The 15,754-nt window shown below is 39.0% G+C and overlaps 1 protein-coding gene across 12 annotated transcripts in view; it reads right to left on the reverse strand.

Moving 5' to 3' along the window:
• Positions 1-15,754, reverse strand: part of nrxn3b (neurexin 3b) — a 799,837-nt gene that overhangs the window by 521,082 nt on the left and 263,001 nt on the right. For all 12 annotated transcript variants that reach the window (XM_061886827.1, XM_061886825.1, XM_061886819.1 and 9 more), the window contains one exon: positions 11,013-11,396. In XM_061886827.1, coding sequence (XP_061742811.1) covers positions 11,013-11,396 — 384 coding nt within the window. The remainder of the gene's footprint in view (positions 1-11,012; positions 11,397-15,754) is intronic.

Consider the following 15,754-nt stretch of genomic DNA (forward strand, 5'->3'; position numbering starts at 1 on the left):
ATCTTTTTCTTTTGTGTTAGTGTGACCGAAAACAATGGCTGTTTACGTACCCAACAACGCGCCCCCCCCCCCCCCCCCCCACACACACACACACATTCCTTTAGAAACAGCTGTTGTTATGTAAAAGGGGAAAGTCCAAAAAAAAGTGCCGTACAATCTTTCGCCAGAGCGTGGGTGACACTGTGAGAGGTTACAAGTCGACACGTTTCTCCTCAAATTGAGCAAAATTTAATCATGTCTCTGTTTAATTCTTTGCTTTTTGTCTTGTTTAATAGAAGTAGAAGCATTTAAGTCCCATCTTAAAACTAATTTGTAAACTCTAGCCCAGGGGTAGGGAACCTATGGCTCTTTTGATGACTGCACCTGGCTCTCAGATAAATCTCAGCTGACATTGCTTAACACGGTAAGTAATGAATAATTCCGCTGGTAATCACAGTGTCAAAAAAAACTTTCAAAATATGAAACATTCGCATGCATTTTAATCCATCCATCCGGTTTCTACCGCACCTGTTCAAGAAGTCGCATTAATGGTAAGAAGTATTTTATTTATTGTTGGTTATCTTCAGAATAACAGTGTTATTAAAAAGAATAAGAAACTTATTATACTCTAAAAATGTTGGTCTTACTTAAAAATTCACACATTTAATTGTATTCAGTCTTGAAAAAAATATTATATGGCTCTCACGGAAATACTTTTTTTAAATATTTGGCTTGTATGGCTCTCTCAGTTAAAAAGGTAATTTTGCGGTCCGCTCCAAGGCTTCTCATAGTCATTCTCAAAGGTTTTGAGTTTTTCCTTGCCCTTCTGTGGGCGCTGAACAGCGGATGTCGTTGTGGCTTGTGCAGCCCTTTGAGACACTTGTGATTTAGGGCTATATAAATAAACATTGATTGATTGAGATGCCATCGATGTTTAAACCTGACAGTAAGCGTAAAAAAAACCCAAGAACATTATGATCTGTACATTTTCAGAATGTGCTCGTTCTAGCTGAAGGTGTCTTTATTTTTGATTTATCGTGCCGCGATATTACCAGTCCGGCCCACTTGGGAGTAGTTTTTTCTCCATGTGGCCCCCGATCTAAAATGAGTTTGACACTCCCCCGACTTAATACCTGCATTATCCTTGTTATTGTAACGCCGGTTCGGCATCATGGTACCGGGTTCGATTCCCTCGTGGATGCGTCAAACGAAGAATACAACAAAGATAGGATCTAACAAATTTATTAACAAAAGGTGAGCTCTGAACAAAAACACTGGAGCTAATAAAAAGGGAAACAAAAGACGCTAGCGTGAAAGCTAGGAAATATAAAGAACTAAGACTAGGAACGAAGGCATATAAAGTAAAAACAAAGATGATTAGCATGTGAGCTAAAGATGACTAGGTGACTGAGCTAACGAGATAGCGAGAAAAGCATACCTGACGTTAAGTTGCGTGAAAACAAACTAGAGTCCCACAAAGCGTAAACAGAAGAGGCTGGTTTATAAAGGGAAGGTGATTAACAGAGAACAGGTGTGCAAGAACCGTGAGTAGCAGCTTAAACTAATAAGTAACCATGGTGATGGACTAAACGGGAAATAAACGGATCAAACGGAGAATGAGAACAAAGATGGAAAAATAAACAATAATATGTGAAGATCCAGGTCACGGATCGCAACAGTTATCCCTTGAAACTGAGCTACTAAAGAAGGGGTATCAAACGTAAGGCCCGCGGGTCGGATCCGGCCCGCAAACATGTTTTGTCCGGCCCGTGAGATGAGTTTGCTAAGTATAAAAATGAGCCGGAATTTTTGAATGGAAGAAACCGCTGTTCTAAACGTTTCCACCAGATGTCGCAATAGCAATTTTTTGTATCTTTGCAGATGATGCCACATATAAAAAATAAAAATAAACCACATGACGGAAAATGAGCACACTGATTAAATGATATCCTGAAATTTGATTTTGATACTATTTTTTTATCTTCATGAATTGAAAATTAACACCAATTAGTTGACTGATGAACATTATCGCATAATTTATTCAGAAAGTATAAATAACGACAAAGATAGAATAATATTAACCGCAACATGTAGGTGTAAAACAAACCCAACTACATAAGGATTTGTACATTTTCAGAATGTGCTTGTTTTATTTTTAAACAAAGAAAACAATCTGAAGTTGTCTTTATTTTTAAATTCTCGCGCCGTGATTTTACCAGTCCAGCCCACTTGGGAGTAGATTTTTTTCCCATGTGGCCCCCCATCTAAAATGAGTTTGACACCCCTGTACTAAAGTTTGTCTCCGTGAAAAAGTTGTATGTAGATATGAACAACCTTTAACCCTGTATTCATCAGGCATGACAACGTTAGTTTATCACCAAGCAGACTATTTACAGAAACAAAAAAAAAAAGATACAAGTCTACAGCGGATGCGACCTCGGGGCAACAAAGCACGCGTGGGAGAAAGGAACGAGACGGAAAAGAAGACGACTAGAAACTGATACTTCAGGGACATGTGACTCAATGTTTTTATCCTGTGGGTGTCAGGTCAGTGACCAACGCTGGCTCGGACTCAATGTTCTTACAGTCTTGACTGTAATCATCTTTATGTGCACATATGATACAACAATGGGGATCAGGGAGATGCACATGATTATAGAGGGGCAGGGGCTCAAAATCAGAAAAAGGCAGGTCATTTTTTTTTTGGTCCTTTACACAATATAATGTAAAATTAAATTTGCTATTAGGAAGCTAACTACTTAGCTGTGTGTCCTTTGTAGGTAAAAGTGATTGCCATTTATTTTGTGTCAACAAATTATTGTCATAATGAGTTAATTCACATTATCATAGGCTTGGAAGACATGAAAAGCAACAAAACACTGGTTCATTATCAGGCTATTTATTGTTAAAGATAAGCACTTTAATATTGAACATTGAACAGTGTAACATGAACTTCGAAAAAAAATTAAATAAATACCCAAATGAAAAAAACTTCAATGTGAAAATCTGTCCTTCTTCCTTTAACTTGATGAAAACACCATCAAGTTGTAACTTATGGTCTTTCTCACTTAATGCTCAGACTAAACAACTGAAACGCAATACAACTTTATATCTAAACCTCTACTGTGAGAGAAATGTGATCCGCCGTAAACACAGTGAATTTTATTTTGAAAATCAACCCGGTGTTTTATTTTGTATTGTGTACACTACTTCCTGTCCCGCACGATCCGATCCGCTCTGCTCTGTGCGGGATTGATGCGCTGTGCTCCGATGGCCGGCAAAAACAACATATATTTGTTTTTATATTGTTTTTTTTTTTTTTATATTTCTTTTATATTTATTTATTTTTTGTTTTTATTCAGTCATTGGTGGAACATAATATTGTTTTTTTAATATTGTTTTTAACATGGCTGTGCAGCACTTTGGAAACGTTATTGTTGTTTAAAAGTGCTATATAAATAAAGTGGATTGGATTGGATTGAAAAACAGAAGCTGACACATTGAATAACAGAATAATACAGCGTTTTTCTGAAATATTACCCATATTTGATGCTGAACAAGTGGACGGCGACTAGACCAGAACTCACAGGTTCAATTTGCTCCACTGTCACGTCTCCTCAGGCCGCAGTTGGCTCTCTCTCCTCTCTCTCACTCGCCCTCTCTGGCGATAGCGGCAGGCTCAAACAACCCGGTATTACAAGAAAACGTGGAGTTTTTGTACCGCTGTTTTTTTTTGTTTGTTGTTTTTTTTTTACATCCCTAACAGGAATTTATTAATGTTGTTTAAAGAAAAGAAAAAAAAACACACACACGCACTTTTTAAGACGAGGCAAAAAAGGGCATGGGCTCAAGCACCCATAGGGCCCTATGTGTGCACGTGCCAGATGGGGATTAGAACAAAGATCCACCTTGACGACGTCTTTGTTTGCCCCCCGTAAAAAATAATTTCACGATCTCCATAGAGCTCAAACTTATTACAACAAGCAGATGTCGTAAAGTACTGCAATCATCGTCATTGTTGCTCTTTAAAATACGGTATTGTGCACATCATAACCACAAGTCACGACACTTAAAAACTTTAGAAAAATAGCATGCCGAGAAAAAAAAAAAGGGCCATCTCAACAACTCCTGAAGCTGCACTGTCTAATAAAAACTTAATGCATCCGAGCTCTTAAAACCAAGACAAGAAAAGCCCATTTGGAGTTTGCTTCAGACCGAAAAAAAAAAAGACAGAAACTAAATCAATTTTCCCACACCGGAGTAAATCGTTCAGAAAAGCAGGCAGACAAGTGGCGCCAACACAAGTGGTTGATTGTTTCGGTGGCAACCTTCTCTGAAGACAAGGCCGGCTCCTAAACACCACTTGGTTGTTCACGACTAAGTGGGGACTGAAGCTCTTCATGGATCCTAATACACTTTGTCTTTGTAATAGTTTCAGTTCCGTTTGTGACAATGGAAAAAAGATGAGGGGAAGAAATATACCCATTCAAATAATGAGAATCCGGTGTCCTAATCACTTGGCCCGGTGTATAAAATCAAGCACTTAGGCATGGGGACTGTTTCTACAAACATTTGTGAAGGAATAGGCCGCTCTCAGTGATTTCCAGCGTGGAAAAGACATAGAATGCCACCTGTGCAACAAATCGAGTCGTAAAATGTCCTCGCTCTTGAAGGGGAACAATAACACAATTTCAGAAGGGTTAAAACCAATAAAAATCAGTTCCCAGTGGCTTATTTTATTTTTCGAAGTATTTTTCAAAATTTTACCCATCATGGAATATCCCGAAAAAAGGCTTTAAAGTGCCTGATTTTCGCTATCTTTAAATGCATCGTCCATTTTCCTGTGACATCATTTAGTGATGCCAACATGGCGGATAGCACAGCAAGATATAGCGACATTAGCTCGGATTCAGACTCGGATTTCAGCGGCTCAAGCGATTCAACAGATTACGCATGTATTGAAACGGATGGTTGGAGTATGGAGGCAGACAGCGAAAACGAAATTGAAGAAGTAACTGAAGCTATTGAGCGAATCGCTATTGACGCTATTCGGCGATCGCCTTCGATTGAGTGTCGCAGGATGTCCATATATCTCTGTGTCATGTCTGCCTTGGCATCGCCGGTAAAATGTGCAGACCAAACGATCGGGACTTTCACATCTTTTGACACTGGGGCAACTTAAATATGTCGATTGGTAAGTGTTTGTTTGGCATTAAATGTGGGTGGAGGAAAAGGCTGGATGCAAATATAGCTACAAATGTACATACAGCTAGCCTAAATAGCATGTTAGCATCAATTAGCATGCCGTGCTAATCGATGCATACTCCACGTAAGTCAACTTGAATCTGTCCCTGATCGTGTTGTTACACCCTCCGACAAAACACCGACGAGGCATGATGTCTCCAAGGTACGGAAAACAGTCGAAAAAACGGAAAATAACAGAGCTGATTTGACTCGATGTTTAATAATAATAATAATAATAATAACACCTGGGATTTATATAGCGGTTTTCTAAGTACCCAAAGTCGCTTTACATGTGTGTTTGTGGAGGGGGCCTAGGGGAGGAGGGAGGATAAAAACAACTTTATTAGAAAAGAAAACTAAAATAAGCAAGCAAGAAAAGAGAGGGAAAAAAAAAATGAATGTTTGTAATGTGTTTGAGAAAATGGTGGACTGACTACCTAGGGATTGGTACCGGGCTGCAGAAGAATTGTTTATTCATTTTTATTAAAAATAAATAAACAAATAAATATATACATTTTATTTTATTTTTTTTATTTTTTATTAAATCGACATAAAAAACACAGTATACACTTACAATTAGTGCACCAACAACAAAAACCTCCCTTTTTCATAACAAAAACGTCCTTTTTTCATGACAAATAAAAAAAAATAAAAATAAAAAATAAAATAAAAAAAAGGATCCCCCTCCTCCCCGGGCCGCGGGACGAATTATTAAGCGTTGACCGGTCCGCGGATACAAAAAGCTTGGGGACCACTGACCTGGGTGACGTCACAAGAGCGAATAATAGAAAGGCGTTTAATTCACCAAAATTCACCCATTTAGAGTTTGGAAATCGGTTAAAAAATATATATGGTCTTTTTTCTGCAACATCAAGGTAAATATTGACGCTTTCATAGGTCCGGTGATAATGTTCCCCTGTAAATATTCCAAAGTCAACTGTCGGCTTTATTAAAAGAAAATGGAATAGTTTGGGAACAACAGCAACTCAGCCAACAAACTTGAAAAGTTTAACAGTCGAAGTTAAAAAGTGGCTTTGGAGCAATCAAAGCTGCTCACACGGTCACTAAGGTGGGCACTATGATTGACACGTCAACTTAATGTGTATTATATTTATCCATGAGAGCATTTTGTTGTCAACTGTGAGTTGTGTCTGTTAAAATCATGCTTGTTTTTAGAAATGATGAGAGATGTGAACAAGAGTTTGTATTGTCTTTGTATGATGATTTAAATGAGATGTGGTTGTATTGTATATTAAGTCTGTGTCCATGAAAGGGCATTTTATGACTTTTCTTAATTTGATTATGTGATACGGTATGATTTTAGTGTCATAATTTTATTCCACGATTTTTGTATCCCTTTAATTTAGGTAGCCAAGGACTGCAGATGGAAATTAGCTATTTAGCTATAATCTGGTACAGAACATATCTGTCTTTGATCTTAATGATTCTGTGCATTTTCCCTTCAAATAAACACTAAACAACAACAAAGTGGTAGGCCATGTAAACTAACAGAGAGGAGTCAGCGGATGCTGAAGCGCATAGTGCAAAGACTTTCTGCACAGTCGGTTGCTGCAGAGCTCCAAACTTCATGTGACCTTCCAATTAGCCCACATACAGTACGCAGAGAGCTTCGTGGAACGGGTTTCCGTGGCCGGCAGCTTCATCTAAGCCATGTATCACCAAGTTCAATGCAAAGCGTGGGATGCGGTGGTGTAAAGCACGTCGCCACAGGACTCTAGAGCAGTGGAGACTAATTCTCTTGAGTGATGAATCACGCTTTTCCATCTGGCAATTTGTTGGACGAGTCTGGGATTGGAGATTGCCAGGACAACAGTACATTTCGGACTGCATAGTGCCGAGTGTGAAATTTGGTGGAGGAGGAATTATGGTGTGGGGTTGTTTTTCAGGAGATGGGCGTGGCCCCTTAGCTCCGGTGAAATTATCTTTGAACGCTCCAGGATACCAAAACATTTTGGACAATTCCATGGGATGGCACTTCAAGTTCATATGTGATAAAAGGCAGGTGGCCAAATACTTTTGGCAATATAGTGCATGTGTTGTTCTAATATGGTTTCTGTAGGAGGACAAACATAAATAAATAAATAAATGGGTTGTACTTGTATAGCGCTTTTCTACCTTCAAGGTACTCAAAGCGCTTTGAAACTACTTCCACATTTACCCATTCACACACACATTCACACACTGATGGAGGGAGCTGCCATGCAAGGCGCTAACCGGCACTCATCAGGAGCAAGGATGAAGTGTATTGCTCAGGACACAACGGACGTGACGAGGTTGGTACTAGGTGGGGATTGAACCAGGGACCCTTGGGTTGCGCACGGCCACTCTCCCACTGCGCCACGCCGTCCCCAAAGCTTCCTAATTGTTAGAAAGCCCACTGTTTATATTAAACATGCTTCACTGATTAGAGTATTTGGCAAGCGCCGTTTTGTCCTACTAATTTCGGCGGCCCTTGAACCCAACGTAGTTGGGTGGACTGTGATGCAACAGTTTGTTCACATGTATAACATTGTCTGACGCTGCCACAGGAATACATGTTTTATGCCAATCCTTCTTTGTCTCATTTTGTCCACCACACCTTTTATGCTGTGCATGAATGCACATAGGTAAGCTTTGTTTATGTTATTGTCTTGTGTGGAGTGCTAATCAAGCATATTTGGGAGAGAGGCCGTGCCAGCATCCTGAGGATTCCTGGTTCAATCCCCAGCTTCTACCATCCTAGTCACGTCCGTTGTGTCCTTGAGCAAGACACTCCACCCTTGCTCCTGATGAGTCCTGGTTAGCGCCCTGCATGGCAGCTCCCGCCATCAGCATGTGAATGTGTGTGAATGGGTGAATGTGGAAATAGTGTCAAAGCGCTTTGAGTACCTTAAAAGGCAGAAAAGCGCTACTCAAGTATAACACATTTACTGTACAACCAATTATATTTTGTCAGTGCATGACTGCGAGCTAGTCGATGTTAACATGCTATTTAGGCTAGCCGTATGTGCATATTGCATCATTATGTCTCGTTTGTAGGTATGTTTGAGCTCGTTTGATTACATTTACTGATGTCCGATGTCTATTTAATTTGTATTTGCATGTCTCATGACACATCATCTCTATGTAATATTGGCTGCTTTTTTGATTGTTGTTTGTGTGCCATATTGTTCCAGACCACAGCAAACATTAACTAGCTTGCCCCAAAGATTGTAATGAATCTGATAAAAGAAGACAGCCTGCCGTTTCCTTTAGCTTGGACACACACATCTACACCTTTGGCCATTCTAAGTTTCGTCATTTCCAGGAGTTATCTCAACTTTTTTGAGATGCCTGAGATTTACTAATGTCTTCTTAGGTTGTAAAAGTGTGTAGAATAAATATGAAATTTGAACATTTCTTTCAACAAAGATTTGCTTCAGCCTGCGATACACATTCATTTTGATAGTAGGCTATTATAGCTAATATAGACACTTACATCATGTGTGTTGCCTTCATTATAAGACTTATATACGGCTTTTAATTTTTTGCGGTTCCAGACATATTTATTTTTTGATTTAATGACCTACTCAGTGGTCTACTGGTTAAAGTGTCCGCCCTGAGATCGGTAGGTTATGAGTTCAAACCCCAGCCGAGTCATACCAAAGACTATAAAAATGGGACCCATTACCTCCCTGGTTGGCACTCAGCATCAAGGGTTGGAATTGGGGGTTAAATCACCAAAAATGATTCCCGGGCGCGGCCACAGCTGCTGCTCACTGCTCCCCTCACCTCCCAGGGGGTGATCAAGGGTGATGGGTCAAATGCAGATAATAATTTTGCCACACCTAGTGTGTGTGTGTGACAATCATTAGTACTTTAACTTTTAACTTTAATGTCTTGGACTTGCAACTGTAATTGAAATTAGGAAATGTTATGAAAAAATGACATACGACAGCTATAGAGCAGTTGTCAGCTCATAAAAATGAGATTGTGTTATCAAAAACTATAGTTATTGGTACCATTGAGTACTGGTATCACACTTCAAAAACTGAAATCTAAGTAAGATGAAAAATCTCAAATAAGGGTGATATTTGTTTATTTTCTGTTTGATAAGATAATTGTTCTCACCAAGCAGATTTTACCAAGTGTTTTACTTGTTTTAAGGGTTTTGGTCCTAAATTATCTCAGTATGATATTACAGCTTGTTGCTGGGATTTGATTACCTATATTGAGTAAAACATGCTTAAAACTAGAATATCAACTGTTGCAAAGTATAAAACTACTTTTTTAAAGTACTAATTTCTTACTTCAAGCCTGGAAAAAAAATCATGATGTATGCATATCATTATGTCAAGATAACAGCACTAGCATTTACTTAATTTAAGAACATTTTTCAACATATTGAGCAAAAAGGTCTCTTTTTTCTACCAAGAAAAGTGCACTTGTTATTAGTGAGAATATACTGATTTTAAGGGATTTTTGGGTTCATTAAAGGCCTACTGAAACCCACTACTACCCACCACGCAGTGTGATAGTTTATACATCAATGATGAAATATTAACATTGCAACACATGCCGGTTTAGTTTACTAAATTACAATTTAAAATTTCCCGCGGAGTTTCTTGTTGAAAACGTCGCGGAATGATGAGGCGTGCGCGTGACGTCACGGACTGTAGAGGAAATATTAGCGCAGCACCATTTGCGGCTAAAAGTCGTCTCTTTTCATCGCGCAATTAAACAGTATTCTGGACATCTGTGTTGCTGAATCTTTTGCAATTTGTTCAATTAATAATGGAGAAGTCAAAGTAGAAAGATGGAGTTGGGAAGCTTTAGCCTTTAGCCACACAAACACACGGTGATTCCTTGTTTAAAATTCCCGGAGGTGAAGCTTTACTACGGATTAGAGCGGTCAAACGAACATGGATCCCGACCACTTGTCAACCGGCAGGTTTCGGTGATAAAATTGTGGTAAAAAGTCGCCTCTTACCGGAGATCAGCTGAGCTTGCGCCGTCCATGCAGCTGCCGTCGACTTCACTCAGAGACTGGCGTCAAGACACCCGTGGAAACACCCCTCCGACTATCAGGTACTATTTAATCTCACTAAAACACTAGCAACACAATAGAAAGATAAGGGATTTCCCAGAATTATCCTAGTAAATGTGTCTAAAAACATCTAAATCCGTCCCAATGCAATCGCCTTTTTTTTTTAACTTTATTTATTTTTTTCTAGTCCTTCGCTATCAATATCATCATCCGCAAATCTTTCATCCTCGCTCAAATTAATGGGGAAATTGTCGTTTTCTTGGTCCGAATAGCTCTTGCTGCTGGAGGCTCCCATTTTAAACAATGTGAGGACGTGAGGAGCCCTCACCCTTGTGACGTCATCGTCTGCGACTTCCGGTAAAGGGGAGGCTTTTTTATCAGCACCAAAAGTTGCCAAACTTTATCGTGGATGTTCTCTACTAAATCCTTTCAGCAAAAATATGGCAATATTGCGAAATGATCAAGTATGACACATAGAATGGACCTGCTATCCCCGTTTGAATAAAAAAATCTCATTTCAGTAGGCCTTTAAGTTTAGCTAATTTTACTTGTTTTGGAAAGTCTTGACAAGCCGAATTTTCTTGTTCTATCGGCAGATAATTTTGCTTAAATCAAATAAAATATCCCTCATTTTTCTTTTTTTCTTTTTTTTCTCTTTTTACAGTGCAGGTACTCATCAGAATGCTGTTTCAAATATAATGTACGGTGTAGAGGGCAAAGGATAGAATAAAGAAAAAGCCAAATACGAAAAAAAGAGTCTTACCTCTGTCGCAGGTACTGTCCCAGAATCCTGTTCCTGCACAGTCACAGATGAAGCGGTTCCATCCCTCCTTGCACACGCCGCTGTTCTTGCAGGGATTGCTGTCGCACTGTTTCCCCGTCACCTTCCCGCAAGACGACTTGATAGCGGTCGCGTTCTGGGACGCGGCGATCTGCCGGATGTCCTTGCTGCGGCCGTCGATGAAGAGGTCCCTGATGCAGCCCACGTAGCCGTAGTTCAGCATGGCGGTCCACAGCTCGGTGGGGAGCACCAGGCCCGCGCGGTTGTCGGGAAGGCCGCCGAGATAAAGATCCCCCTCCAGGTCTAGGATCTCATTTTCTCCACTGGCCGTGAAAGGTGTCCGGCGGCTGTTTACGGAGATGATGCCTGGAGGAGTGAAATATCCATCAATAAATAATATATCTTCTGTTTTATGCTGAAAGGCACCGTGGCCAGTTGGGAGACTATTTGTAGTTCTTCTGAAATTGTCCGTGGTTGAATGCCGGTGTTATAAAAAAAAAAAAAAGATTACTAATTTCTATACAAATGCACTATCCAATGCAAAAATGCATGTACTGTATTTAACGGTAATGGTAAATAAGTGGCACTAAATACCAGAGCATATGTGTGGAGCAATAGGAGAGATATTGTCGGTTCAGTTCAGTTTCAGTTTATTTCATACTTGCCAACCTTGAGACTTCCTAATTCGGGAGATGGGGGGTGTTGAGTTGAGGTGGACGGGGTCGGGAAGGAGTATATTTATAGCTACAATTCACTATATATATATATATATATATATATATATATATAAAATAAATACTTGACTTTCAGTGAATTCTAGCTATAAATATACTCTTAAAATAAGCTAGAATTCACTGAAATTCAAGAACTTCTTATATATATATATATGTAAATAAATAAAATAAATACTTGACTTTCACTGAATTCTAGCTACATGTATATATGTATATATATATATATATATATATATATATATATATATATATATATATATATATATATATATATATATATATATATATACACACACACACATATATATATATGAAATCTTTGACTTTCAGTGAATTATATATATATATATATATATATATATATATAAATAAAGATAATATATTTTATATTTATATAATATAGATAAAATAAATACTTTAATTTCAGTGTACATTTATTTACACATAAACACACACGTACCACTCCTCTACTCATTGTTGTATTTGAAAGTGCAATGCTTTGCAGCTGGTAACACAGCCTTTGAAGGAGCATAGGTATGGGCAGCATCGGTGAAAATTAATTTGCAGGAAAGGAGTGAGTTTAGGGTTGAATTGTCCATCCTCGTTCTATTCTCTGTCACTCGTCGTCGCCATGACTGTCACTTCTTCGTTTTTCTGCTTTGTCTCCTTCTTGTTATGTGCACAGTTGTGCACTCTCCAAAAGCCGTAGATGTTATAACGTGACTTGTGCCGGCACGGTGTTTATATAAAGGAAAAGAGGACGTGACGACAGGCTGTCCTCACTCAGGTCCGCGCGGACCTGGAGGGGGCGTGCCATAAGTCTGTCTGGAAATCGGGAGAAATTCAGGAGAATGGTTGTCCTTGGAGATTTTCGTGAGCCTCCCAGAAAATTTGGGAGGGTTGGCAAGTGTGTTTTATTTGGAACATGCGTACGATACAATGTGATGCATCACACATTTCTAGTTGTTTCATTGCAGCACGTCCGAAATGGAGTAGGAAGAAGCAGAGCTTATTTAATCCCACCCCTTTTCATACCGAAGCAATTTTATCCCATTTCCATGTTCTCTGTGACAGAACAGCGAACAATTAAATAATACATGAATAATATATCATAAGAAGCATACAAATATCAAATACATAAATATTTTTTTATCTTTTTATCTGGCCTGTCCTGCCTCTGAGGCAAATCATATTGTTGATGTAGATATTCATATCTGCTGTTGGACACTTCTCTTATTGCCTTATGTGTATTTGACTTTATTAAATGTTTGTGTGGAATTTTATTCAAACAAACCATTTTTTTTAAAAGTAATTGATCAGAACTGTTTATCACCACTGGCTAATAGTTAGTGGGCGACCGAGGGTGGAGTCGGCTCTTTTTGTTGCTTTGTTGGGTCTGCTCCTGTCTCTGGCCATGCTCACCCCACCCCAGCATACAATGACGTGGAACACCATATGTTGTTTTTTGTTGTTGTTTTACTTTTGTAGCTGTATGTAGAAAGGGCTGGTTGCATCAGCTCTGCTTTTTTTAAAAATTTAATGTATTTAATGTTTTTTTATGTTTCCCTCTTACACATAAACTTATGTGTACTATGGCTATGAGAATTCCCCCCCCCCCTTGGTCTCAGTCTGAACCCCCTTTCCAGGGGCCCATGCTTAGACTGAATATTATTTTTTTTATCTCACTTTTTATCCCTCGTTTGTGTTAGGGGCCCCCGGAAGTTGGTAGACCCGTCAGCGATCCTGTTCTGTCTCCCTGATCTTGAATGGGATTGTGCTGAAAATCTTAATTTCCCTTCGGGGATTAATAAAGTATTCTGATTCTGATTTAATACATGGTGGAATGTAGTTAATCATAGAATTGGCATCCAATGGTATAAAAAAGTATACATTTTGAATAGAGAATGGTTTTGAATCGAATAGAATTGTATGGTGCCCAAAGATTCACTGCAACTTTTACTTTTCCCCAAACAGGTTTACCAAATGACTACAAGCGACTGGGACCGAATCCCATTCACCAACAACACTTAACTTGAGCCACATGAGCTTGTTGTTACCAATCCCTCAGTCTGGTATCCTATATCTCCATCGTTCCTCGCGAAAATCCTCCTTTCTTCTCCACTATCTAACTCGGGGCAGGGCAGGTGATTAATCAGAGCAGCTGACTGTGACACACGGCTAAATTGGCTGGGCTAACCTGATATATAGACCCTGGGCCCCAGCTCCTTGGAGTACACCGTCTCACGCAGAAATTGCCTTGGTTTTCGGCGCTTAAGGCAACAGAAGTGTCTCGCACCTTTTTCTCTATCGCAATCTTTGTTCAATACGTTGGCTGGTTAGCTAGGAAGATTTTTTTTAAATTGAGATTATTATCGCATGAAACTAACCAAGTAAACAAAGTTGTTTTATTCTAACTTAACTGGACTTTCAATTGATTGCACAGCAAAAACTGAAATCTAAGTAAGATGAAATATCCCAAATAAGGGGATCATTTTCTGTCTGATAAGATATTTCTTCTCACTAAGCAGATTTTATGTTCGAGTGTTTTTAACTTGTTTTAAGTGTTTTGGTCCTGAATGATCTCAGTAAGATATTACGGCTTGTTGCCGAGATTGGATGACCTATATTGAGTAAAACATGCTTGAAACGAGAATATCAACTGTTGCAAAGCTGGGTCATCAACACTCACAAGTATACAACTACTTTTTCAAAGTTGTCATTCCTTATTTCAAGCATGAAATAAAAAAAATCATGACTTTGACACAAATGTGTTTCATAATTAAAACAGATGACAGCTAAAGGGACTTTGCTGTGTTATTTTCGATGAAACAATAGAACATAGGTACTTATATAGTAGTACAGTTGGCACAGTACAGTAAATGGATCGTTAATATTTAAACATTTAACCTGTGACATAGCTAACAATTTTGAACAGAAATAGTTCATGCACATTCAGGTAAATTCTTCGAAATTACAATAAAAAAAAAAAAATTGTGTTAGATGTAAATATAAACGGAAAACAATGATTTGTAAATCATTTTCAACCCATATTCAGTTGAATATGCTGCAAAGAGAACATATTTGATGTTCAAACTGATAAACATTTTTTTTAGCAAATAATAATTAACTTAGAATTTCATGACTGCAACACGTGCCAAAGAAGTTGGGAAAGGTGGCAAAAAATACTGATAACGTTGAGGAATGCTCATCAAACACTTATTTGGAACATCCCACAGGTGTGCAGGCTAATTGGGAACAGGTGGGTGCCATGATTGGGTATAAAAACAGCTTCCCAAAAAATGCTCAGTCTTTCACAAGAAAGGATGGTGTGACGTACGCCCCTTTGTCCACAACCGTGTGAGCAAATAGTCAAACAGTTTAAGAACAACATTTCTCAAAGTGCAATTGCAAGAAATTTACGGAGTTCAACACCTATGGTCCATAATATCATCAAAAGGTTCAGAGAATCAGGAGAAATCACTCCACGTAAGCGGCATGGCCGGAAACCAACATTGAATGACCGTCACCTCCGATCCCTCAGATGGCACTGTATCAAAAACCGACATCAATTTCTAAAGGATATCACCTCGTGGGCTCAGGAACACTTCAGAAAACCGCTGTCACTAAATACAGTTCGTTGCTACATCTGTAAGTGCAAGTTAAAGCTCTACTATGCAAAGCGAAAGCCATTTATCAACAACATCCAGAAACGCCGCCGGCTTCTCTGGGCCTGAGATCATCTAAGATGGACTGATTCAAAGTGGAAAAGTGTTCTGTGGTCTGACGACTCCACATTTCAAATTGTTTTTGGAAATATTCGACATCGTGTCATCCGGACCAAAGGGGAAGCGAACCATCCAGACTGTTATCGACGCAAAGTTCAAAAGCCAGCATCTTTGATGGTATGGGGGTGCATTAGTGCCCAAGGCATGGGTAACTTACACATCTGTTAAGGCCGTCTTTTTAATGGATGCCCCTGCTTATTTCAGC

The sequence above is a fragment of the Nerophis ophidion genome, linkage group LG24 (genome assembly GCF_033978795.1).
Source record: "Nerophis ophidion isolate RoL-2023_Sa linkage group LG24, RoL_Noph_v1.0, whole genome shotgun sequence".
Classification (NCBI taxonomy): Eukaryota; Metazoa; Chordata; class Actinopteri; order Syngnathiformes; family Syngnathidae; genus Nerophis; species Nerophis ophidion.